Raw genomic sequence first — 24,828 nt, forward strand, 5'->3', positions numbered from 1 at the left:
CCGAAGTCACCACGCGAGGACAGGTGAGGGGCAGGACTGTGGGTGGTGTGGGGCTGCCAGGTTTAACCTGACAGGGCAGCAGTGTTTTGAAGGTCATGTATTTGTGCCTGCATTCGACACGGGCATCATGGAGCCAAGGCAGGCTCAGCGGAGGAGAATGAGGGTAGCCAAGGGAAGACTGTTTTACACAGGATTATTTATATTTATATTTATATTTATATATTTATATATTTATATATTTATATTTATATATTTATATTTATATATTTATATTTATATTTATATTTATTTATTTATTTTGCTTTGAGGAACAGACAAGAGGGTCAGGACAAAATGGGATTGTTTCTCTCTGGCCGCACCATAAATTCCCCCGAAAGTCGAAGGCGGCAAGGAAGACGCATAGCAAATGAAAACATTCTATTTTTTCGCCGTCACACGGCACCAACGCGCTGCCTTCCCGCACTTACACACCGCAGGGCGCCTCGCAGGCCCACCCCCGGCCGCCCCTCACCGCCACCCCACCCCGCCCCGCACGCACTCGGCGCTGGATTGCTCACGCCTCCCCGGCGCGGAGCTCGATTGAGACGGCCTTTGCCTCAGCGGCAGGGCCGGGCCGGGCCGGGCCGGTGCCGCCGGGAGCCGCCGCGATGCTGCGCTGGCTGATCGGTGGCGGCCGGGAGCCGCAGGGCCTGGCGGAGGTAGGGCGGCGGGCGGCGCCGGGGGAGCGTTAGGGCCGTTGGCGGGGCGGGGTGGCCCGGCCTGGCTGAGCTCGGCCCCGGCCGCTGCCCGCTGGGTAGCGGTGGGCTGGGGTGCCCCAAGCACCGGGAGCCCTGCCTCGGGCACCCCCTGTCGATAACGTGTGTTTGGTGCGGCGAGTCGTTGTTTATACAGCCTGGTTGATGTCTGTTAGTCTTCGAGCCTCTCTTCTCGGTTTCTCCTCCGTAAAACGAGCAGGGCGTGCGTGGGGCACTGAACTCAGGCGTCCTTCCTGGTGCCTTACTTGGAGAAGGGTCTTACTGGGTGTGAAGGAGGCAGTGTCGCAATTTCCTCGTCCCTAAATCTGCTGGATTTCTTAGCTTGGACTTAACAAGAGTTAATTAACAGTTACTGGTCCTTCTAATTAATCCCTTTGTGAACTAGACGGATATGAGGAAGCAATTCTTCAGCTGCTGTGCATGAGCAAGCCATGACAGTATCACAAACTGTGCGAAACACCAGTATTTACTTCACTAGAAATTTGAGTTCATACCAGTGTGTGATGTAGGTGCCTAGGAATGCCACTGCCCTGTGTCATCAGTCAAAATGCTGGTTATATTATGGTCGGATTTACCAGCTTAGTGTGCAGCGTTTCTTAAAAAGAAGACAAGAAATAAATAATAGCATTCTAAGAGGGGCTAGAAAGCTCCACTGGTGTTTGTCCCTTTCCAAAGTTTAAACTTTAGCGGTATTTTAATTATACAGTCGTGATAAAGCATGAGCATGAGTCAAGGTGTGGTTGAGTTCTTCCGTTCTGGCACTCATGGCTCTTTTAAACCTGATCCATGAAGCGTCCATTTCCATTGCTGCTGGTAGCAATATTCATTTAATTTGCTGAATGATGGTGTTTTGCTTCTCTGTGAAAAACTGAAAAATATTTGTAAGGATTCACCCTAAAAATCCTTTTTTGCATTTTGGAAAATGGTTTCACCTGAAGATGGTCTCCGTAGCCATTAATTCTTTCTGTACTCTTGCAGTATAGATGAGGAAGTCCCAAAGAGTGAGTAGGCTAAGGACTGATTATGTTCATGTGCTGCGGCTTCAGTCAGTCGCGAAGAGGCCAAGTGAACTAGAGTCTGACAGTGTGCTGAGCGAATAGTAAAAACCTCCAGCAAAGCTATTTCATTTTAAATTCTGGAAACATAAATTTCTCGTTACCCATTTCTTGCTTTACTGTGGAATTGAAAATCATTTAGAGGTAAGCTTCTGAAGCTCTTAAGTTGATGGCCATGATATATGTTGTAAGCTGACTAGCGCTGGTAATGGAAATAGCCTAACTGCAGTGGCATCATAGTCCATATAAGATGGTTTATTGTGCTACGTGATAGGTAAGGAGAAATGCCAATATACTTTTGTACCCATGTTTTTTGGTAAATTGCTTTAGAAAATATAACCTTTAAATGCTTCAAATCACTGGGTTTATAGGAAGCTCTGAAATTAAGCTGAGCATTGTGTTATTTTACCAGTTGTAGTAGTGATTACATGTCCTGCATAAAAAGTTCAAGTTGGGAATAGATTCCATTAGCATCTGCATCTAATTTTTAAAAACTTAGTATTGCTACAAGTTCTATTAATAAATAAAGCATACTTAACAGTCTTCTTTAGAGAAAGAATGCATATGTAATCTAACAAGAAAATACTAATGAGTATCTGAGGAGAGAATGGCTTGTAGTATGAAAGAACTGGAGGGAAAAAAATGTTGTTTTGTTGTTCTCTATAACACATTGCAGCATGGTATCTGTCAATATTCATGGGCATTTTTAGAACAGAATTAAGAAAAAAATAAGATTATGCAGGTTCAAAAGAAGTATCACTGTCTTATAATGAAGAGGAAGCAATGCCAGGGTATAAAATTAGGATGTGAATGTTACAAATTATGACTTTTTCAAAGTAGTGTTGCAATTGTTTTGTGAATGTATGTTTCTGATAGTAAATGAAGAAATGGAAGTCTTCTAACCACAGCAGTGCTTATGTCATCTGTTAAGTGCTACTGACATTTCTCAGAATTTTTAGAATGCTGGAATTCTTTTAAGGGATGTTTTGATTTGCTTTTGACAGCTGAACACTTAGTTTCCATATTTGTCCAACTTTTCTTTATAACTATGAGGACTATACTTGCATTATTCTAAATGGGAACTGCTATTCCCACATAATTGCTTAAAATGAGGAACAGTTGCTTCATGAAATGCATCAGATAACACAAAACCAAGATGAAATCACGAGATCTAGCATTTTGACAACCTCTTCATTTTAAATATAAACACAGATTTCCTTCCCTACTTATTAATTTTGTCATTCTTAACTAGTGAAATATAGTGTCATAGTAACAATACAGAAGCAATAGAAAAAAAAATTATTACTCCTGCAAGAAAATATTGACGTTTCTGCAGATATGTTTGTCTCTCACATAGGATTACTTCTCATTTATGCTACAGTGTTCAGTTATTACAGTTTTACCATGTAGTTTCTGTTGATGTCTTTGAAGAATAGACAATCTTAGAAGTAATAAAGGAAGGAAGCAGGAGAGTTCTGTCACCAAGTTTTTACTTAGCTACTTCTATATGCATTTTTTTAAAAAAAACAACTGTCTAATAACAAGTTGTTTCAGAATGCAGAAAACTATAAACACAAAAATGTTGCCTTATATTGAAACGAACTGTTGATTGAGATTAGCAGAACTATCATACCTTGAAATTGCAGTTCTACACAATGTTTTGTTGACCCTGCCGGGTGATCAGCCTGCTCCAAGTGATTGATAGTACTTTTAATTAATAGTCTAGTTGGGGTAATTGCAGATGTTGTTCTATAAAATGATTAATCGTTCTCTGTATTTTTCTAAGCTGTTGCCTTTGGTATTCTGTGAACAGAGTCCCGGTGGATGATTTATATATTATGTAACAGAACAGCATTAATTCACACTTGCTTTAAAGGTATTGGGATAATATAGGATTATATAGAATTTTAAATTTGAATCATAGATGAAAGATATGAGAAGTTCACAAACCTCACAGGAGGATGTCTGATTTAATGAAAATTCGAATGTATATGTATAGAGTTCTGAAGCTGGCTCCACAAGATAGCTGGAGCTTAAATTGGCTTTTCATGTTGGTGTATCAATGATTAAAGCAGTACAAAATGTTTTTTAAACAGCAAATGGTATGTTATGATTTGAAATACATGCTGTAGAAGGATATCATTAACTGGAAATAATAAGAAATGATCCTTTGTAATGATTTTCATTAAAGCAAAATTAAATTTCAGAAACCTAATTTAACTTCACATATATCTATACACTTACATAGGAGTCTAAATATAGATTGATAAACATTACAAAGACCTGATGAAAATAATTATGTCAGTACAAAATAAATTTGATTTTGTTTTTTATTTTAATTTTTAATTTTAGAAATCATCTGTACAGACCATTGGTGAAGAACAAATACAAAATCCTTACTCGGAGCTCCTTGTGTTGAAAGGTCATCAAGATATAGTACGATTTCTAGTACAAATAGATGATTGCAGGTATGAAATTGCATTCCAAGTTGTTTCATAACATTCTTTGGAACACTTTGGTGAATATTTATGAAAACATAGATATATTTTTAGTTTTCTATTTTTGCTGGGGGAGGGTGGGAAGAGACTGGGATTAAAAAGGCAAGGGGTGAACACTTTTTTTAGTATGTTATTACATCTTCTGGCATCTTTTGTAAGTTGTACTTTTATGAGAAGAGAATGTTGATGGAGTTATGCTTCTTGATACAAATTCATTTGTTTGGAAGAAATATCTTTAGGTAATTGAGCCTTTCTATTTCAAGCTGTTCCTGAGATGAACTTTCCTTTCTTTATATGCATACACACTCTTTCTCCCAAGACAGTACAGACTAGTGCCTGCTTCTGTTCTGAGCAGATGCATGTGTTTTTATTTTTGGTATGAGGACAGCTGTTATTTCACCTTCTGGTTTTACAAAGGAATGTAGTAGACTCCTACAGATACCCTCAATGTAGCAATTGAACATGACATTCTTAACAATATTCGATGTTGCTATTCCTTTCTTTCCAATCTTTTTCAAGTTTCTCACATCTCTGCTTTTTTAGTAGTGTCTAAAGCCGTGTGGTTGTTACACTTTCTTCTGAAACTCTAGTGCTTAATTCACTTGTGCTGTGGTTGATGAACTTTTTTCTGAACTTCTCAAATCTTGAAATTTTCAGTACTTTAATTGTGTGCAGAATGGCTACCTACTAAAGTTCAACATATGTAATACAGCAATTAGACATATCTCCTCCAATTTCCCATTTTTCAACTTGCTGTACTTCTTTGAAACCATACAGTTTCTTTGTTTTACTTGTCCAATTTTTAGCTTTGTGCATTTTTTGTATATTCCCTGACATTCATTATCTGTTCTGGTCTTAGTTCCTTGTAACTAGTTACAACATCCCTACAAATTCTGAGGAAGGAGTCATCTAAAGACTGGAAAACTGATTATGAGGCAGAGATAGTCATTAGATTTACCTTTGTCACTTTGGAAGTGTGACTAGGAGAATCAGATAAGTTACTTTTATGTTTGTGTAAAATTAACCTTACATGCTCTCTCATTTAACCTAATCCTGAAAGAGAGGAGATAATTAACTACCTTAAAGTGAGGTTGTGAAGCTTTTAGTCAATAAGCATAGTGACTCTTGTCTGACATGGAAAATTAAATAGAAACCTCTGAGAACTAAGAACATAAGTAATAGTCAGGAGACTCTTTGTTAAGGAGCTGCAGTAATTTATTATCTTGTATGGATTAGGAACAAAAGGATATTTCTAACAAGCTCTTCAATGTACTACACAAATTTAAACCAAACTCTTAACCATGCTATATCTTCGCAGTGTACAGCAGGCATTCTGTATAAATATGTGTCTACAAGGTACATAATTTCCAAGATGTGGGACGTATATAAATTCCACAAAATTCTCCATCGAGAATTTTTAGCTTTTCAGTTTTTATTCTTAACCCCATAAACATATACCATAAAAGCTGTATGCATTTCCATAAAATTTATTTTTACATTAAAATAATCCACCAGAAGATTCATGTAAAAATGGAATATTGTTGTGATTTTTTCCCACCATCCTTCTCTTTTCAGAGAAGTTGCTAAAATAAACTTTCTTCAGATTATACTTTTCTGAAAACAGACACTGAATAATCTGCTTGGTCTTTATTGAAATACCAGAGTATTTTTAGATTGCAGGCATTTTCTGATGTAAAGAAATATTGTACCATTTGGGGCATCATTGTATGTAACAGGTAAATTATTGAAGCTAAACTAATAGTAATCAGTATCAAGCTAAGGCCTGAATGGCTACATTGAAGATAGGTTATGAAATAGCATATGGATATGGAGTAAGTTGCATAGCTGGTTAATATTCTGAGAGTTTGAGGAGTTTAATAGAGTCGCTTCACTGGACAGTAATTCAAAGGTTTTATTTATGAAGAATATGGTGGTTTATGGATTGTTAAACAGCTGATAATATTGTTCACTTGGTTCTTTTCAATAAAATTAGTATTGTTACTCAGCTTCTGAAATGTTTTTATTTAGTTTCTGCAGCTATTCCATTGTGTGTTTTTTGTCAACTGTTGTAAGCCAAGTTTCACGCTTCAGGTCTTTAGATAATATCATCTTATTGAGAATTTTGCAGAAGGATTTTCTTGTTTTCTCAGTGGCTCGGCTAAAACCAGTGAGTGGAAAATTTTCTCAGATTGGTTTTTGAAGATACTAAATAAATCCTGTATAAATGTAACAGAAAGCTGTTTTTTTTCTTCTCTTCTCTTGTATTTTTTTGAACATGAAGTGAGGGTCGTATTGATTGGAAGATCACTGAAGAAGGCTAAGCCTCAGCAAGAGTCTTCCAAAAAATGGACTGAGATAAAATTGCATGTAATACTCTAGCATTTGACACATTAAACTAAACAGAGTTCATAAAACATTTTAAGAATAGCTTTCTTGCTTGCTCATTTGACCATTCCTTGCTCTGTCAGGAAGCAGACAAGGTTATAGAGGATGGTGATCATGACTGGAAAAGAATCAGGTGACCCATGAAACACCACTTTCATGAACAGGTTGTATCTGTAAGATAACAGACTCTACAATATACTTCTATACTTAGACCGAAATCCTGGTTAGATGATGAAGAGGAAAAATACAAAACAGGGCTTCATTGAGCTTCTGTGATGATGATTCATACTTGTACCTTCTTTCAAACACTAGTTTCCTTTCAGAATTTGTAAAGTGGCACACAGTTCCGACTTTAGTCAAGAAATGAACTGTAATAAAAGGGGTCTTGCTGAAATGTGAGAGTCTTAATATAGCAAGTTCTTGACCTTGTGACAAAACAAGGTGTAGTACAGCTAAAAGGCAAGTAAAGATAAGAAATTACTGTTTTCAGAGTTGTGCATGAAAGGTTGTTTTTTGGTTGGACCTTTTTAAAGAGGCATGATTGGATGTAAAATAACAAAAGATGTGGGAAAAGTACAGGTGGCACTTTTTAACAAAAAAAATGAGGAAAGGAATTGGGGGTGGAAGGGAACTCAGCTTTATGACAGAAAACTTACTCTTTTAGCAAATTTCATGAACGTCATAACTGCAAAGTGAGAGTCTAAAAGAAAGGACTTTTTTTCAGTTAATTAAACCACTCACAGCTGGCTCCAGGAAAAAAAACGTAGTTGATATAGCTTCATGACTTTCTTGCACACAGTACACATCTTAGTTATCTATGTCTTAACTGTTCGACCCTTGTCAAAGGCTTAAAACAAAAGGAAAAAATAGAAGGTACGTGTATTTGCAACTATCAACTGAATTCAATTTTCAGTGGAAGATTTTACTTCTGGTTTAAGCTTTCTTAACATGTATTACATCTTTACTGGGAAAGCTGATGTGTTTGCTACAGCTTCAGTGTAGCTGTGGTGTTGATAAAGATGCAAATGTAGGCAGATGCTTACAGATACTCCCTCCCTCCCTCCCGGGGAAAAGATTGAGTTTAGATCAGATTTTGTTAATGTGAATTTAGCAGTCATAACACTAAAATTAACCTATTTTTTGGTTCTATGGTGCACCCTTCAGCTGCATTTTTACCAAAAGCCATATTTAGCACCAAAAATGTAGATCCTTTGGGAGTTTCCTAAGCCACTTGTAAGTGCCATAGTAGATACTCAGCTCCTCTATTCCTGTGCTGAACTCATGTGTGATTTGTAATTTCTTTGATGTCTTGCAGTCAGTTGGCCCTGACTGATAGTATTTGGTTTTAAGGTGTAGCGTTACTGAGTATGTAAGATCTCTCATTAATAAACAAGAGAATTGGTTCTGTAAAGTGGGCTTCTATTTATAATAATATGTCTTGCAATTCTTAAACCTTGTTCTTTATTAAGTATGTGTTGACATTAAGTATGTCCTGACTTCAGGACTTTAATTTAAAAACTAGAAACTAGTTGGGATCTATGGATATGTATTTATTCTTTAGGTCAGAGTACGATACCATATAAATATTTTTCTATAGATATTTTTCTTATGTAGCTGTTTTTCTTCTGTTCCATTATATTATGCTATATTCAATATTTCATCTTTTTTTTTTTCCCCTTATCAGGTTTGCATCTGCAGGAGATGATGGAATCATATTTCTGTGGAATGCTCAGGTTGGCTCTTTTTTTGGGGGGGAAAGGGTAGCATGGGTGTTTCAGAGAGGGTAAATGTTGAGGAGAGGAGTTAGAATTGTCTACTAGTGAAAAAGAATTGCTGCATGGATTCAAATCAGAACTACTATTTGAAAATGTAGAAGTGGGAGGGAGTCTGTCATTATCACTTGCAAAGAAGAGCTAGGAAAGTAAATGTGAGAAAATATTTAAATGTATGAATTTGTGACTAATGCTTCATTTAAAACATGTTCAGTCTTCACTGTAAATGTGAAGATGCTGAATGTGGACACAATAAATATGTAGCAAGGTCCCAGGGTTCACAAGACTCACATATCTATTTTAATTTTGACTATATCTTAGTAGCTCTATTTGCAATAACTATTTGCAATATAACTGAAGAGACTAAATGGAGAGCTAATGAAAAACAGCATTGGAAAGACATCAAAGTCGGTGAAAGTTAAGTATTTCACAGAGTGCCAAAACAAGGCCTTACTTGCTTGCTGTGATAAAAATCTTATTATAGTTTTTGAAAACCTTTTAAGATAAAGGAATTATCGTGGAAAATGTGCTCTGTGAGTATGATAACCACCTTCCTACTCCTCTGCTCTATGTCTCCATATCATTGACAAAATTATTAAGAAGGGATGAGCATTAGACTTAGATAAGGAGTCTTAGTATGCAAGCTCATTAGGATGCTCATTAGGAAGTCTAAAAGGGGGACATAGTATACTGACTAACCTGTAAATATCAAGCATCCTAGTTAAGGAAGACAGAAATCTCAGATTGTAAACTTTTGTGGAAACATTCTGAAGAATTTATGTTACACGGTGGTGTAAATTTAAAATAAGGAAGGGGGAACTTGAAACTCTTTGTCTCTTTTGAGTGGCTTCTCTTAGTGCTTAGCTGAAGGCTTTTTACGATTCTACAATTTGGAAAAGGAGATAATTTCTGTATATTCAAACACATGTGAGTATATATGTACTCGGAGTTCAGAGCAGTTTATGGATGTAGAACTCATTTAGGAACAGAGTTCTATTTCTTACTTCTGTTGGATCTTCATTACATTTTTGTTTAAACAAATCTTTCTGTAGTTTTAAGTTAAAAATGATATATTTCTTTACACTTCTGGGTTATAACTATCCTGTATTTTAGTTGCATGATTAAAGCACCAATATGCTTCTGAATATTTGTTTGTTAGGTTCTGCTATCTAACTAAATGGAGCAGAAGTAGCTGCAACTATCTAAACCACCAGCTTAAAACTATCGATAATAAAAATAAAGCTGTCAGGAAATTGACAGTACTATGTTTGCCATAAAGTTGAGTTAAGTTTTTCAAATAAGTTAAGAATTACTTTTTCCAAGAGAGGCTTTGTCAACAAATCAGAGTTACTACAGTATCAGTTAAATAGGATGAATGGCCAGTATTTCCATTAAAGTGAAATTAGTATAATATACAAATTTGTAAGTGCTTCCAGAGATTTTTTTTTACACTTAAGGTAACTTTTATTATATAGCACTCTTTATATTTATACTTAATATGTTATTAAAATAAGGTAAGATCTTGAAGTGTGTTAAAGGTCTAGTAAGAATTAAATCCACACCTGATTGTGAAATAGGGATATTAGACTCCTAGAAGTTCTTGCTTTCAGAAATAGTTTGGCACCTATGTCATGTGTTACTGTAAGTATTTTCCAAATTTTACCCTTAATTTCCCCTGTTCTTATTTTTCAGACTGGAGAGAAACTTTTTGAACTTCACGGACATACACAAAAAATTACAGCTATAGCACCGTTTTCTTCATCAGATGATTCTGAAGAAAAAAGTAATTTGATTTTAACAGCATCAGCTGATAAAACAGTTATTGTATCCTTAGATCTGGAGAGCATTCAAAAATTTTTTTCGTTTGTTTTTTGTTTTTACAGCTGGCATTGACACAGGCTGCAGTTTGTTTAAATTTATTGGCTGATAATATTCAGTAGGTATAATTGTGGCTAGAAGAATTCTAGTGCAATCTAATTAGATGAAAGCCCTACTAGAATAATGATCCATGGTCATGAGAGGCCATCATTAATACGTCATTTTGGCCAAATATCGAAAAGGCTATCAGGATTTATAAGACTGTCTTTCCACATTCTTATATCCCAAACTTTCATTTAATTAAAAACACAGCAGTTACAGTATATAAAATTGTTTTGGTTTCCTTAATGAATTAAGTCAGGTTTGGGACTGCACTACTGGCAGACAGGTTCAAAAAGTTTCATGTTTCCATTCTACAGTAAAGGTAAGCTGAGGAAACCCTAGATTGGTCAGTCTGTTGTATGCAATCTTTTCTGTATGGATCGTGAGACATATGGGCAGGTGCATTAAAATGAGCAGCAGTGTTTGGTTTAAGAACAGGTAACCCTTAAATAGTGAGTGACTGAGAATTGGGCACAAACTGTAGTTTTCTTTTTGGAACTCTTAGTACCTTGATTTTCTTTTTGGAAGTCTGTAGAACAAAGGTCATTTTGTAGCTTAGTTTTGTTACTGGATTGGAAAAAGCAACCTACACGCAAACTAGTTCTTGAATGCTGTTAGAAATATTCACTGACAAATCAGATTTTGCATTGTTAATGGAAAAAATGTAATGTGTAGTTAATTCTGTACTTCTCAAGAAATTGACACTTTAATACTGTATTTCTTAGTACTTACAGCTTTATCCCACTAAAGATCATGATAATTTCATTGAAAAATTCCCTGTAGAACTTTTGCAGGAGACATATATCTGATTTTTGTTCTGCAGTGTTTGACAGTTCTTCAAAGACTGGATGTATGGTTGTCTGGAGGGAGTGATCTATGTGTTTGGAACCGAAAATTAGATCTCTTGTGTAAGACCAGTCATCTTACTGATGCAGGTAAAAATGTAAATGACTCATTATAGCTGTTAAAGTGCAAGTAAAATGGATCTGTATAATGATGCAAAACCAACTTGGCAAATTCTCTTTAATTCTAATGATAACATTATGTATTAGAGCTGCTTTTTTTTTTAAATGTCAAACTCAATCATTTCAAAATTAAGACTGCTTTTAATCTCCTGTGCTGTGTGAATTTTAGAATATGTCAAATCTCAGTAACTGTAATATTTTACAACTACTGTAAATATTTTATAATAATGTGTGTTCCAGTTAACCTGGTATCTTACAGACCTTAGTTACTGATTTATACATGCTTGCTGTAGTGGGGGGAGATCCTTTGATGTGCTTTCTCTGAGAAGGAGCTGGAATTCTATTATTCCTAAGTAAAACACGGTAATAGTAGACTAGTAAAGATTGATTTTTATTCTTAAGAATCAGTAATTTTTATGTAGCAAATGAAGGTTTTGATAGAAATACAGTAAATATAATCAGATCTCAATGTAAATCATGCTTTTCTATTAATAACCTTATATATTATCTGGCCAAGCAAATAAAATCGTTGCTTATTATTGCTGTGCTTTACAAAGATAGCTATGAAGCTGTGAATCAAGTTCAAAGGTGGAAGCAATATTTTTCCTTATTTTTGTCATAGGGTGTAGTAATGGAAAGTCAAACCCTTCTGAATCTCGGAGGATACTAACAGTTCTTTAGCTTCGATACAAAGTACCATGCCAAATAGAAGTTGCAAGTGGTATTTGTAGTCCTTAGTGTGAGTTTCTGTTGAAACTTTTGTAGGCGGGGTCAGTGTGATGTGTAGCATTGGCCCTCCTAATCTCTTGCTTTCTTTGTAGTATGGGAAGATAGAGGTTGCATATTCCTGAGTGATTTTTCCCCTAATGGTGTGGCAGCATAGGCTGGGGGATGTCTATGCAGGATGAAGGCAGAATAATGTACTGTCTTGTGCCTTGTTTTGCTTCAGCTGGCTCTGCACAATGTTTTAATCTTATGTACTGTGGTAGTATCAGTATCTAATAACTTTAGCTCTGCATGTGTTTAGAGACTCAATAATTACCACGATATCCTTAATATTGTCCATATTAGGACATAGACATCTCAGCCCTACTTAAAATAAAAAGATTATTGATTCTCAGCTTCCACTCCTATTTCAAGCTCAGTGTTCAGAATTCTGTTATATTCTGGACCAAACCTCCTGCCTCTGCCACCATCTGAGGTAATCTGTTCACTTCCAATGCTGTTTGACTTTGTGCATTATGTTTTTATTCTGTTAATAACTTCTGTGTGGAAAAGAGGTTACAAAAACCTTGTTAGCAAGGAATTATCAGTTAATTGTGTTTTATTCTGGTCAATAAATACAATAAAATACAATAAATGTTTTCTCCCTTCTTTTCTTTTTTTTCTTTTTTTTCAAAGGTATCAGTACTTTGGTTGAATTGCCTAAAAATTGTGTTGCGGCTGCTGTTGGCAAAGAGCTAAGTGAGTATATTGCATTTCTGTTAAGTCTTCATTGGCTGTTTATCAGAGGTATCTGTAAAGAGCACAGTGCTGGAATTGTATTGGACAAGTGAATGGTGTGATTAGCAGTCTTCTTCCTTTTTCCCTCATGTGACAATAAGGGAGACAGTACTGATTTCCTTCAGGAATTTCATTGAGATCTTCCATGATAAAAATTTTTCTCTATTCTTTGTTCCTGCTGTTAAAGCCATCTGTCTAGATCTGATTGTGGATGTCTACATTTGTCCTGGAGAAGGTTTGCAACTCATTTTCAGAGCTGCTAAATACTAGGCTTCCCTACAGCCTCTGTATCCCAAGATCAAGAGCGTGCAATATTGCCAATGAAATTATATGCAAACCTATAATGAGACAATGTGATGGTTTCTGATGCTCACTTAAGAGACAGGCTTTTCTAGGTATGCAAACTCTAAATCATTTGCTAGCTATTGGTGGGGAGATTCTTAGTAAGAGTATTTTATGAAAGTATTGAAATTTCAAAATATAGAGGAAGTTTCAAGAGAAAAAGCATAGCACTGAGTCCACAAAACAGTAGATCAAAATTCTGATCAAGGAATCAGGAGCAAATTAAAAATGGTCATCTTGTATTTATACTTAGGTATACAATGTAAACTTCCATCTGAAGTTTCCATAGATCTTCAGAAATGCCCTTGAGTTAGCATAAAGAAATATCAAGACTGGTTAAAAGACTGGCTCTCTACATTAGAGAATCTGGCTCTCTACATTAGAGAATCTTTTGATGTTGTGGAACTCCAGGCTGGGAATGATAAGGTTGAATCCCTGTGGGTTAGGATCCGCGGGAAGGCCGGCAAGGCTAGCATCCTGGTGGGGGTCTGTTATAGACCGCCGAACCAGGATGAGGAGACGGATGAGGAGTTTTATAGGCAACTGACAGAAGTTGCAAAATCGTCGGCGCTTGTCCTCGTGGGGGACTTCAACTTCCCGGACATATCCTGGAAACACAACACGGCACAGAGAAAGCAGTCTAGGAGGTTTCTGGAGAGCGTGGGAGATAGCTTCCTGACGCAGCTGGTCAGTGAACCTACCAGGGGTGGTGCCCCGCTAGACCTTCTCTTCACAAACAGAGAAGGACTGGTGGGAGATGTGGTGGTCGGAAGCTGTCTGGGGCAGAGTGACCACGAAATGGTAGAGTTCTCTATTCTTGGCGAGGCCAGGAAGGGGACCAGTAAAACTGCTGTCTTGGACTTCCGGAGGGCTGACTTTGAGCTGCTCAGGACGCTGGTTGGCCGAGTCCCTTGGGAGGCGGTTCTGAAGGGCAGAGGAGTCCAGGAAGGCTGGGCGCTCCTCAAGAAGGAAATCGTGATGGCACAGGAGCGGTCCGTCCCCACATGCCCAAAGATGAGCCGGCGTGGAAGAAGACCGGCCTGGCTCAACAGAGAGTTGCGGCTGGAGCTTAGCAGAAAAAAGAGGGTTTATAATCTTTGGAAAAAAGGGCGGGCCACTGAGGAGGACTACAAGGATGTAGCGAGGCTGTGCAGGGAGAAAATTAGAAAGGCCAAAGCTCATCTGGAGCTCAATCTGGCTACTGCCGTTAAAGACAACAAAAAATCCTTTTACAAATACATCAACGCGAAACGGAGGACTAGGGAGAATCTCCATCCTTTACTGGATGCGAGGGGAAACCTAGTTACTAAGGATGAGGAAAAGGCTGAGGTGCTTAATGCCGCCTTTGCCTCAGTCTTTAGCGGCAATACCGGTTGTTCTCCGGACACCCAGTGCCCTGAGCTGGTGGAAGGGGATGGGGAGCAGGATGTGGCCTTCGCTATCCATGAGGAAATGGTTGGCGACCTACTACGGAGCTTGGATGTGCGCAAGTCGATGGGGCCGGATGGGATCCACCCAAGGGTACTGAGAGAACTGGCGGAGGAGCTGGCCGAGCCACTTTCCATCATTTATCGGCAGTCCTGGCTATCGGGGGAGGTCCCGGTTGACTGGCGGCTAGCCAATGTGGCGCCCATCTATAAGAAGGGCCGGAGGGCAGACCCGGGGAACTATAGGCCTGTCAGTTTGACCTCAGTGCCGGGGAAGCTCATGGAGCAGATTATCTTGAGGGTCATCACGCGGCACTTGCAGGGCAAGCAGGCGATCAGGCCCAGTCAGCATGGGTTTATGAAAGGCAGGTCCTGCTTGACGAACCTGATCTCCTTCTATGACCAAGTGACGCGCTTGGTGGATGAGGGAAAGGCTGTGGACGTGGTCTACCTTGACCTCAGTAAGGCTTTTGACACCGTTCCCCACAACATTCTCCTCAAGAAACTGGCTGCTCGGGGCTTGGACTGGCGTACGCTTCGCTGGGTTAGAAACTGGCTGGATGGCCGGGCCCAGAGAGTTGTGGTAAATGGAGTCAAATCTGGTTGGAGGCCGGTCACTAGTGGAGTCCCCCAGGGCTCGGTACTGGGGCCGGTCCTCTTTAATATCTTTATTGATGATCTGGATGAGGGCGTCCAGTGCACCCTCAGTAAGTTTGCAGATGACACCAAGCTAAGTGCGTGTGTCGATCTGCTCGAGGGCAGGAAGGCTCTGCAGGAGGATCTGGATAGGCTGTAGCGATGGGCTGAGGTCAACTGCATGAAGTTCAACAAGGCCAAGTGCCGGGTCCTGCACCTGGGCTGCAACAACCCCAAGCAGAGCTACAGGCTGGGAGATGAGTGGCTGGAAAGCTGCCTGGCCGAGAAGGACCTGGGAGTATTGGTGGATAGTCGGCTGAATATGAGCCAGCAGTGTGCTCAGGTGGCCAAGAAGGCCAACGGCATCCTGGCCTGTATAAGAAGCAGTGTGGCCAGCAGGTCGAGGGAAGTGATTGTGCCCCTGTACTCGGCTCTGGTGAGGCCGCACCTCGAGTACTGTGTTCAGTTTTGGGCCCCTCGCTACAGGAAGGACATGGACGTGCTCGAGCGAGTCCAGAGAAGGGCGACCAAGCTGGTGAGGGGTCTGGAGAACAAGTCTTACGAGGAGCGGCTGAGGGAGCTGGGATTGTTCAGCCTGGAGAAGAGGAGGCTCAGGGGCGACCTCATCGCTCTCTACAGTTACCTGAAAGGAGGCTGTAGAGAGGTGGGGGTTGGTCTATTCTCCCACGTGCCTAGTGACAGGACGAGGGGGAATGGGCTAAAGTTGCGACAGGGGAGTTTTAGGTTGGATGTTAGGAAGTACTTCTTTACCGAAAGGGTTATTAAGCATTGGAACGGGCTGCCCAGGGAGGTGGTGGAGTCACCATCCCTGGAGGTCTTTAAAAGACGTTTAGATGTAGAGCTTAGGGATATGGTTTAGTGGAGTACTTAGTGTTAGGTCGGAGGTTGGACTCGATGATCTTGAGGTCTCTTCCAACCTAGAGAAATCTGTGAATCTGTGAATCTGTAAAGTCTTAATTCCTGGAAATTTTGTTTGCCTCATTAGATAGTATTGCATATTTTTGAATAATAGTTTTCAGTCAGATAAGTCTTAAAGACAAATGTTTCTCTTTTAGCTTACTTATCAATAAAGCTACCTAACTCTTTTCACTTCTGCTTTCTACAACTTCTGATGTTGATCAATTCTCTGAATTTCAAAATTGCTAGGTTAAAATGTTTTATCCTACGGTGGCTGTAACAAGAGACTTGAAGAATAACACTGTAATAAATTATTCCAATTTTGTGTGTTATGAGAGAAGCAGTTAAAGAGATGGTCATAAGTGGCTTTGCAGATCTTGCACTGACTCATTTTTAATGTTCATTAATTTGTGTCTGTCTGAAAATGATGTGTTTTACTTAAGCCTATCTATATTTTACTCTGATAAATGATAAAGCTTACTTAGACAATTTCTGTCTATCTTGGAAGTCATTTTTAGGTTGATTGCTTCCAGTGATAAGTCTGAAGGTTGGAATATCCTTGAAGTAAAACGCCTTGTTGACCATCATGATAACATCTTGTCATTGGTCAGTGTCAATGGTAAGAGGGGTTTTACAGTATTACTTGTTTTGTTAGTTATCGGTGGGATATTTCGACTATGCGGTTTTGGTGGGACCAAACATATAACTGTAATGAAACTTCACAACTAGTAGCTGAACCTTCTGTGTAGCTGTGAAGGTAGTGAAATGTGAAAATATAATGGCTTTATTTAAGGATTAATGGTGAAATGAAGCCAGGCAGGTTATGATTTAGGAAAAGCTCAAAAGATATGCAGATGTAAGCTTGCACAGAGGTGCATTATTTAGAGGCTTTGGTAGATGATGATGCAGTCTGTGCTGCTCATTGTGGCAGTTCTGAGCTATGACCTGAAGCTCTGTCTAGTCAAAGACTGGAGGTACCCACCCCTTCTACTATGTTGTCTCATCTGCTTTTTTTTTGTTTTCTGGAGTTCCCTCTGAGCCCAGGACAAAGTATTCCCACTGTGACAGAGAGTGGATATTTGTCCTTTGGCTTATTTTGTCGGCCTGGCTGTTGCATGGGGTCTGTGGTATAGAGATGGTAAAGCTGGAAAGAAGAAAACTTGGATTCTGTTAATAATGGGCAGAAAAAGACAATATTACCTGTTTTAAGTATTCCGAAGCAATTCCTTTCCATATGCGATTAAAAAAAACCATGAGCACTTACTTCAGTCTTGCCATTAATCCATCTGTTTCATTTCTCATTAGTGTTTCTGGTTGAGGCTAAGACATGGTTTGCTGTGTCTGAGGGGTACTGATAAACTTATCCAAGGAATAGAAAGGTTTTATATGTAGGCAGCATGAATTTCAAGTATTTGTACACACTTCTGGTGGTGATCCTTGCGTTTGCCATACTGTGCATTGTGTCTGGTAAATATTCTCTATGGTAGTTAAAATTTTACAGGAGAGATCTCATCTCCTTTTGATCACCTTAGCTATTCTAAGTGATCAAATGAGTATCTTCTCAAAGAGTGAGAACAAACTGAACTGAACAAACTCAGTTTGTTCTGTCAGTTACTAACTGTACGTTTTATGTAGCTTCACTCTTAACATGAGCTCTCTTACTCTATAGGGTTGTGACATTGTGTGAAATGGATGTATTTTTTTATATAATATGATTTCTATGTGTTTTTTTCCCCTCTAGATTTGACTTTTGTGACAGGTTCGCATGTGGGTGAGTTAATAGTTTGGGATGCAATTGACTGGACAAAGCAGGCATCTGAGTGCAACTTCTGGGAGTCCTCTGTCCATCCAGATTCACAGACAGAAATAAAGTTATCCCAAAGTCCAAATGAAACTTCAGTTCAACACTTAACATCTGATGAGGAGGTAAAAAGCTTTAAACTGAATATACTATTTCAAATGAGCTACCATGACCTTACCATAGAAGTCTGAGTGTTTTGCATTTTTAATTTGGTTGTTGTTGTAAGTAATAGAAGAAGCTTTTTAAAATGTACACAGCTGTATTTATGCAATCAGCAGTTTTTATACAAAATTTTCATCACTGAGGTTACTGAGGGTTGTAGGGTGCAGGTGGTGTGGGAGCTAACATAACAGCTTTTTTGACTAACAAATGAAAATTTATTATCTGTTTAAAGTACCACTAGAAAAATAAGCAAGAAGGTGCATTTCAATGGCATACATATTTTGTGTGCCATGGTTCTGAACTTGCAGTTTCCAAAATAATGCATCTTTTGAACAGTTACAGCTAAGAGCACCGTGAAGTGAATCAAAGAATTGGCATGTGCAGGTGCACAGCAGTAAATAAATATTGCTGCTTTTGTTCAGGCAGGCTATACGTAATTGTGAAGAGCACAAAGATGGGTCCAAAATGTAGTCTCCTGTAATCATACTTAGGAGCTGACCTAGGAGTGTTCGGTCAGAATACTCAGGCAGAACCCAGCAGTAAAATTCTTGGATTATTTATGTTTGTGAAATGTACCAATCGTTAATGGGAAAAGAAAAGATGTTTCATTGTTGCGGTACAGTGGAGTTCTGTTCTGGAGCCTGTAGGTGCATTACTGAGGAATGATTAAGAAAGAAATTCCTGGAAACAGATTCAAAGATGTGAGCTAAAACAGGATTAAAGCTGTGGAAAAGCCCCAACATAGTCTGAGGGCCAAGTAGTCACTTGAGGTACTTGTATGTTTATGAAAAGAGCGTTCCTAAAAAAACTGAAAACAAAACATTGAATGGGGATGAGGGAAAGTAAGTGTAGTTGTCTTTAAAGGTAGGATTTCCTGTATTTTTTTTTGTGGGTGCTTAGTCCTGAAAGAGAAAAAGCCAGTCCTGTTCATGAGAAGTTCTCTGATTGAGCTTCAAAACATTGACTCCTTGCTTGAAAACTACACAAGACAGGGTCTAAGAGGGAAAAGGAATTTTGAGAAGTTCAGAAGTAGTTAAAAACATTGAATGGGATGGAAACTGAGTCTATTGAGGACTTTCTTGTATTCGTGGAACTGAACTAAACGCAAATTGCTGCAGAATTTCAAACTACATGAAGGAAAGGTGGTTCTAGTACTACATCCTGAAAGAGAAGGTGCATTTAGGGGAGATCTGTCTGTCAAGGTACCTTGTTGGCAGGCTTGGTAGTTAGGTAGTTGGAGAAGAACTTGTCTCGTTTGTTACTGGGCTTGTAGGCATAGCATCATTCAGAAGCCAATGGGTTGGTAAAGGTTTGGCAATACTAAGAAGTGTATCTGCTATCCTCATATGTATATGTGTTTTTAACTTCCCCATTAAGATTAGTTTACAATTCATTTCTTCCTCATCTGTTATTTTCTTGGGGTTGAAGATGGCCAGAGTTTTGCCAAGGTTTGCGTAAAAGGAAATATAATCTGTGAAGAGCACCTTTTCAAGAGTTAAAATGTTATATAAAATTAAAGAGCCTGTCTCAACGTGGAAGACTGAAGGAGAAAAGGCTGAGATACAGGAGTGAAAGAGTGATGTGGAAAGCACATTGAATCAACCTTTACACAAAACTAGGAAAAGAATAAAAATGGGGTTAGCATTTTCTCCTTGATTTGGCAGAGTGCTATTAGAAATCTGAGCTTAATTTCAGAGGTACCAGAGCTCCCACCACAGATGTGCTTAAGAAAAACATAATTGGACAGAGTGTTGAACTATTGTATGTTCAAAGTTGCACTTTGTTGCGCTTTGCTGAAGGAGAGCATTGAATGTAAAATGCTCCCAGCTCTTCACAGTATTGTAATACCTTTTTGTGAGAGAGTTCTTTTTCTATGCTTCTCTTAGTGGAGCCCATGCCCTTGGGCAAGACTTCTATGTGAACCTCCTGATGAATTTAAAAAAAAAAAAAAGACAAAACCACAGAACAGCTTCCTGAATTCTCAGGAATTATTTCTTGATAAAACAAGAGTTTGTCAAAACACTGATCGTTATTTTAACATAAGAATGTTTAATTGTAGAAATGTGTTAATATATTGATATTCTTGGTTTCATTTTATTTAGATATTTATTTATTTATTTATTTTATTCTATTTAGACTGTAAGGTATAGGATGAAAATACAGAAATGAAATAATTGCTTAGAATGTACATGGGTATCTCTCATTTCCACAAAATAATCCATATTTTTTTTCTGTAACCTCTTGTTTCTGTATGTCATTAAGCAGTAACATGAGGACAGAAACTAGCCAGATAATGTTGACAAGATGACATCATAGCACTGCTGGAAATCCATAACATGCAGGGTGATATTTCAGTGTCTGTTTCTGTAAGTTGTTCCAATGAATTTTCTTTCCAGTGTGTGTTTGCTGCTGTTGGGAAAGGCATATACGTATATAATCTTCAAATGAAGCGTGTGATTGCCTGCCAGAGAACTGCTCATGACTCCTCTGTACTGCACATTGAGAAGCTTCCAAACAGGTACAAGTCATGATACGTTTTATCATGCAATAAAGAAATGCAGAATTTGAAAGGGTGGCTAGATACAGTCCGCAAAGCTGCATCTAATTTCTAGGGCGGGGACTTGATCTTTAGTTTGATCTGCTTTCATTATGTAGAGCTTGTTGATCTTATTTTTGAAAATACGTAATTGTAATTCAATCTGAAATAATGCTAATCTATGCTTGATGCACAGACTGTAAGTAAAATATCTTGGCTATTTTCAAATCAGACTCAAACACTTTTGTCTACATTGTGAAAATATAGCTTAATGTCATATTACTTCTACAAAGCAAAGACCTATGGCAGATTCAGAAAATATTTTTCATTAAATATTTCAGAACTGTCTAAATGTTTTAACACAAAATAATAACTTCAAGCCTTTGTTCATTAATGCTGAATTTCTGGCTTGAACTTATTTGTGACAGCTAAGTTAGAAATTCATGAAAATAAAATGAACAACTTGTTAATAATCCAATAGTAGTATTTTTTAGATCCTTTTATAGTCTTGTTCTATGAAGCAAAAGTGTATTAGAAGCTAAAAATTAGGGTCTTGATCTTGTAAATGCATGTGCTATTCTATATTGTTTATATGTAATGAAAAGGACTTTTTTGTTATTTTTCCATACATAAAAAATACGGTTTTGCTTAATGAAAGTCAGTCTGTGTGCCTGTGTTTGCAGAGTCTAGATGTGTATTTCATTTTAGAGCGGTACTTATCTTTAAAAATGTGTTTAAAAATGTGTTTATTTTCCACCTATTTTGCAAGTTCATTATATTTTGTACTGCTACAAATACAGTTTATTTTGTATTGAACATCTGGACGTCCTGCTACATAGGAGAGACACCTTACAAACTTTATAGAAACTTCACAAGGTGACTTGTGCAGATAAGTATCCATGCTAGTGTTGCTTATCAACTGTTTTGACAGGCAGCTGATATCCTGTTCAGAAGATGGCAGTGTTCGCATTTGGGAGCTCCGAGAAAAGCAGCAGGTGCCAGCTGAACCAGTTCCAACAGGTTTGTCTATAGTGGGGGTGGGAGGTGGGGTGAAAAGAGCATTTAGAAAAGGAAAAGCAGGGAACTCTATACAGGTGTAGAGAGGCTTCTGAAGGCTTTGCAAGAAGAGTTAAAGTCAATATGTTCAAACAATTGAGACAGGTGTGGGAGGGAAACTAGAGAAGACATCAGGCATACAAGCCCTCCAACGTCTGATTTGAGAATTTAGAAGGTCCTCTGAAGCAGGTATGGGCCATAAACCTTATCTAGGGTTTCCTGCTATATTAGCTGGTGAAAAATTATTATGTCTCCTTACAAACTTTGAGCCAATTCTGCTTGTACTGGGTACCCTACCAGGCAAGAGTAAGTACTTGCAAGATCTTAAGAGGAAAGCTAAAGGCAAGCTTGAAAATGAGCAACTGACACGCACAAAAAAGTGCGTTCTACGTTTTCTCCTTGAACTTGGAGGGACATTGGGACTCGCTTGGAGGCTGCACCCAGCCTCATTTGCATACTAGTTGCAGTCCTCAGGGCTAGTTGCTATTGTTTTAGGAAGCATTTTCCCTAAGCATAGGCACTACTTGCTTAGTGCTTGCTTCTCTTTGACCAGGCCAGCAGCTTCCCTTGGTACTGGTAGTTGTGGGTTTGGAGAGGTGGTCTGTACAACATAGTTGGTATTATGGATTGGAAACAGTAATGACCTATTATTCTCATAGATTATTCTGGTAGAGCATAGAGTGTTTTGAGAAGGAACCGTAAAGATCATCTAATTCTAACCTCCTTTCCATGGGCAGGGACATCTCCCAGGAAGGGACCAGGTTACTCAAAGCCCCATCCAACCTGGACTTCTCCCGTCTCAGATATTTTTATTAGAGCTGTGAGGGATTTTGTTGATATATTTAGTCTGCCTGGCTGTTTATGTGTTGATTGTAATTTTTGCAAAGATTTTTTCTAATGTTTTTGCAAATCTTTTTGCTGCCTCGGTTGGTTTAGAAATACTTTTTCAGGAATATTCTATCTTCAGTATTGCTTGTGACAGCTCATCTACACAGTTCAGCTGCTCATTGTTACACATGGCATTTGGTTTTACACTGGAAATTTATAACTTTGTATAATTTATATAAAATTTATATAATCTCTATAGTCTATGTAGCCTATAATTGGAGATAGATTTGAAAGAAACCATATGCATATTGAGATGGTTGGACTGCTGTTGGTTTGCTCTGTTTTCCTTCTGAGCAATTCCTTTATTAGTTGTTCATCTCTCCTATTATCTGCCTTGCACCAGGGCCATGGTATAGCACACTTATTGTGTGTGCTGGTAGGTCTGAGGTAGGGATCAGGAAGAAAGACAGAACTCCATTGTATACAGAACCCAAACTTCTTTCTTTTGCCAATATTGTTACACAGTTCTTCTGGAGGCTGGGGCACAGATAAGTGTTTTCTTGTGATCTAAGTGGAACATGTGGAGGACTATCTATATATTCCAGTTTGGGTGATGGTTTTAAATCTGAAGGAGAAGTCAGTGGACAGTACAAAAACAAACAATACCGGAAACTTACTTGTTACCTCTATGCAGTAATCTAACGCATTAGTGCAGGACATGCAGCGAAAAGATTGGCACCTCTTGTCTGTCTTCTGAGGACAAGAGACAGCTAGTCAATTTAGTAAGACTGAGCATCATGGTCCTGCATCTGCCTTCCCTGTATAGCTAGTTCATTTAAGCATTTCCTGTTTTTCCTGCTAAATACACATCATCTTGTTCAGATGGGTAGTTTGATATTTGCCATATTGCAAGTAAGAACAAGAGTCAAAGCACCTATGCTTCCCTCCACCTTCAAGACGAATAACTCTGCAGAAATGCTGTGCAGTACAATGCTTCTGTTATTTTGCCATGCAGACTGTCCTGCTTTTAGATTTTAACTGACTCCCGTAGTTCTCTTCTTAGCTAGAAGATACACATTTTATGTGATTTTTTTTTTCCAAAATAAAAGTTGTTTCTTCCCCTCCCAACCCCCAGGATTTTTCAACATGTGGGGATTCGGAAGGGCAAACAAACAGGCAAACCAAGCTGCTAAGAAGACGCAGGAGAATACAACTATGCATTTTTTGGAGCTGGTTGGTGATTTGATCGGTCATTCATCAGCTGTGCAGGTTGGTCAGCTTTAGTAAGAAGAAAAAGTGAATTTCATTTACTGATGTAATTTTCAGAATGTTCTTTAAACAGCTGTGACTTTTTGGCTGTCTGGCTCTGGAGGCTGGGAGTATGTTTGTCACACTGGTGGAGTTGTGTGGTGTAACTGGGTTTTAGGTCCTTCTAACTTCACCAGAAATGAGGTGACCAGTAAATGTGCACATTGGTTGTGTGGTATATGTAGCACAGTGTGAAAACAGTAAATTAAAGTTCCCATTAGAACTCAAACAATGACTGATGCTTGAGGATTGTGTCTATAGGTGTACACGTAAATGCTACAGAAAATCTGGTGGCATATTGGGTTTTTCTGTAGACTGCGAACACTACAACTGGGAACTGGATGTTTGTTCCAAATTTCATCTTAAGTTTGCAATCTACACATGGGCTTATAGAAAAATGAAAACTATTCAGGAATTTTAGCCTACTGTGACATTTCATGCCATCTCAAACATAAAGTATATGCTGTAATTTTGGATACCTAATGTTCAAACAACCACTTCAGACACATGTATTTGTTTAGTCCAGCTTTACACTGAATGTTTAAGCCAGCTGACAATATCATGTAAATACCATAATAATAGTAATGGTTTTGTTGCAGATGTTCCTGTATTTTGGTGAACTGGGACTGGTTACATGCTCTGCTGACCACCTCGTTATCTTGTGGAAGGATGGTGAACGGGAATCTAGACTACGGAGTTTAACGTTATTTCAAAAATTGGCACAGAATGGTGATTTGCAGCTCAAATTTTAAATAGCTTGAATACAGGCTAAATATCCATAAACTGGATGTGCTTTAAATGTGAGTGTAAAGGAAACTCGGAGCTACTGGGAATGTGATTATCAATAAGGTTTACACTTAATGTCATGGATTATATTGGAATTTTTATGGCTACTACTCTTCTCAAAGGAGAATTTTGCATGTTGAAACTTACTTGGCTTTATCTGTCAGCAGAAATGGTG

General features: G+C 38.4%; 1 protein-coding gene across 1 annotated transcript; it reads left to right on the forward strand.

Annotated features, from left to right (window-relative positions):
- The first annotated feature begins 526 nt into the window (after positions 1-526).
- Positions 527-24,795, forward strand: WDR41 (WD repeat domain 41). The gene is made up of 13 exons (XM_048052074.2): positions 527-698; positions 4,163-4,278; positions 8,378-8,426; positions 10,158-10,289; positions 10,645-10,707; positions 11,209-11,320; positions 12,752-12,814; positions 16,685-16,795; positions 17,918-18,102; positions 20,536-20,657; positions 21,607-21,695; positions 23,695-23,828; positions 24,467-24,795. The coding sequence occupies exons 1-13, from the start codon at positions 648-650 to the stop codon at positions 24,617-24,619; spliced, it is 1,380 nt and encodes a 459-aa protein (XP_047908031.2). The 5' UTR covers positions 527-647; the 3' UTR covers positions 24,620-24,795.
- Positions 24,796-24,828: the final 33 nt, after the last annotated feature.

The sequence above is a fragment of the Anser cygnoides genome, chromosome Z (genome assembly GCF_040182565.1).
Source record: "Anser cygnoides isolate HZ-2024a breed goose chromosome Z, Taihu_goose_T2T_genome, whole genome shotgun sequence".
NCBI lineage: Eukaryota > Metazoa > Chordata > Aves > Anseriformes > Anatidae > Anser > Anser cygnoides.

Coding starts and splice junctions, on each gene's coding strand:
- WDR41 (XM_048052074.2), top strand. CDS start 648: ATGCTGCGCTGGCTGATCGGTGGCGGCCGGGAGCCGCAGGGCCTGGCG. Junction 12,815..16,684: donor TGCTGTTGGCAAAGAGCTAA/GTGAGTATATTG, acceptor CTATCTTGGAAG/TCATTTTTAGGTTGATTGCT. Junction 21,696..23,694: donor AGCTGAACCAGTTCCAACAG/GTTTGTCTATAG, acceptor CCCAACCCCCAG/GATTTTTCAACATGTGGGGA.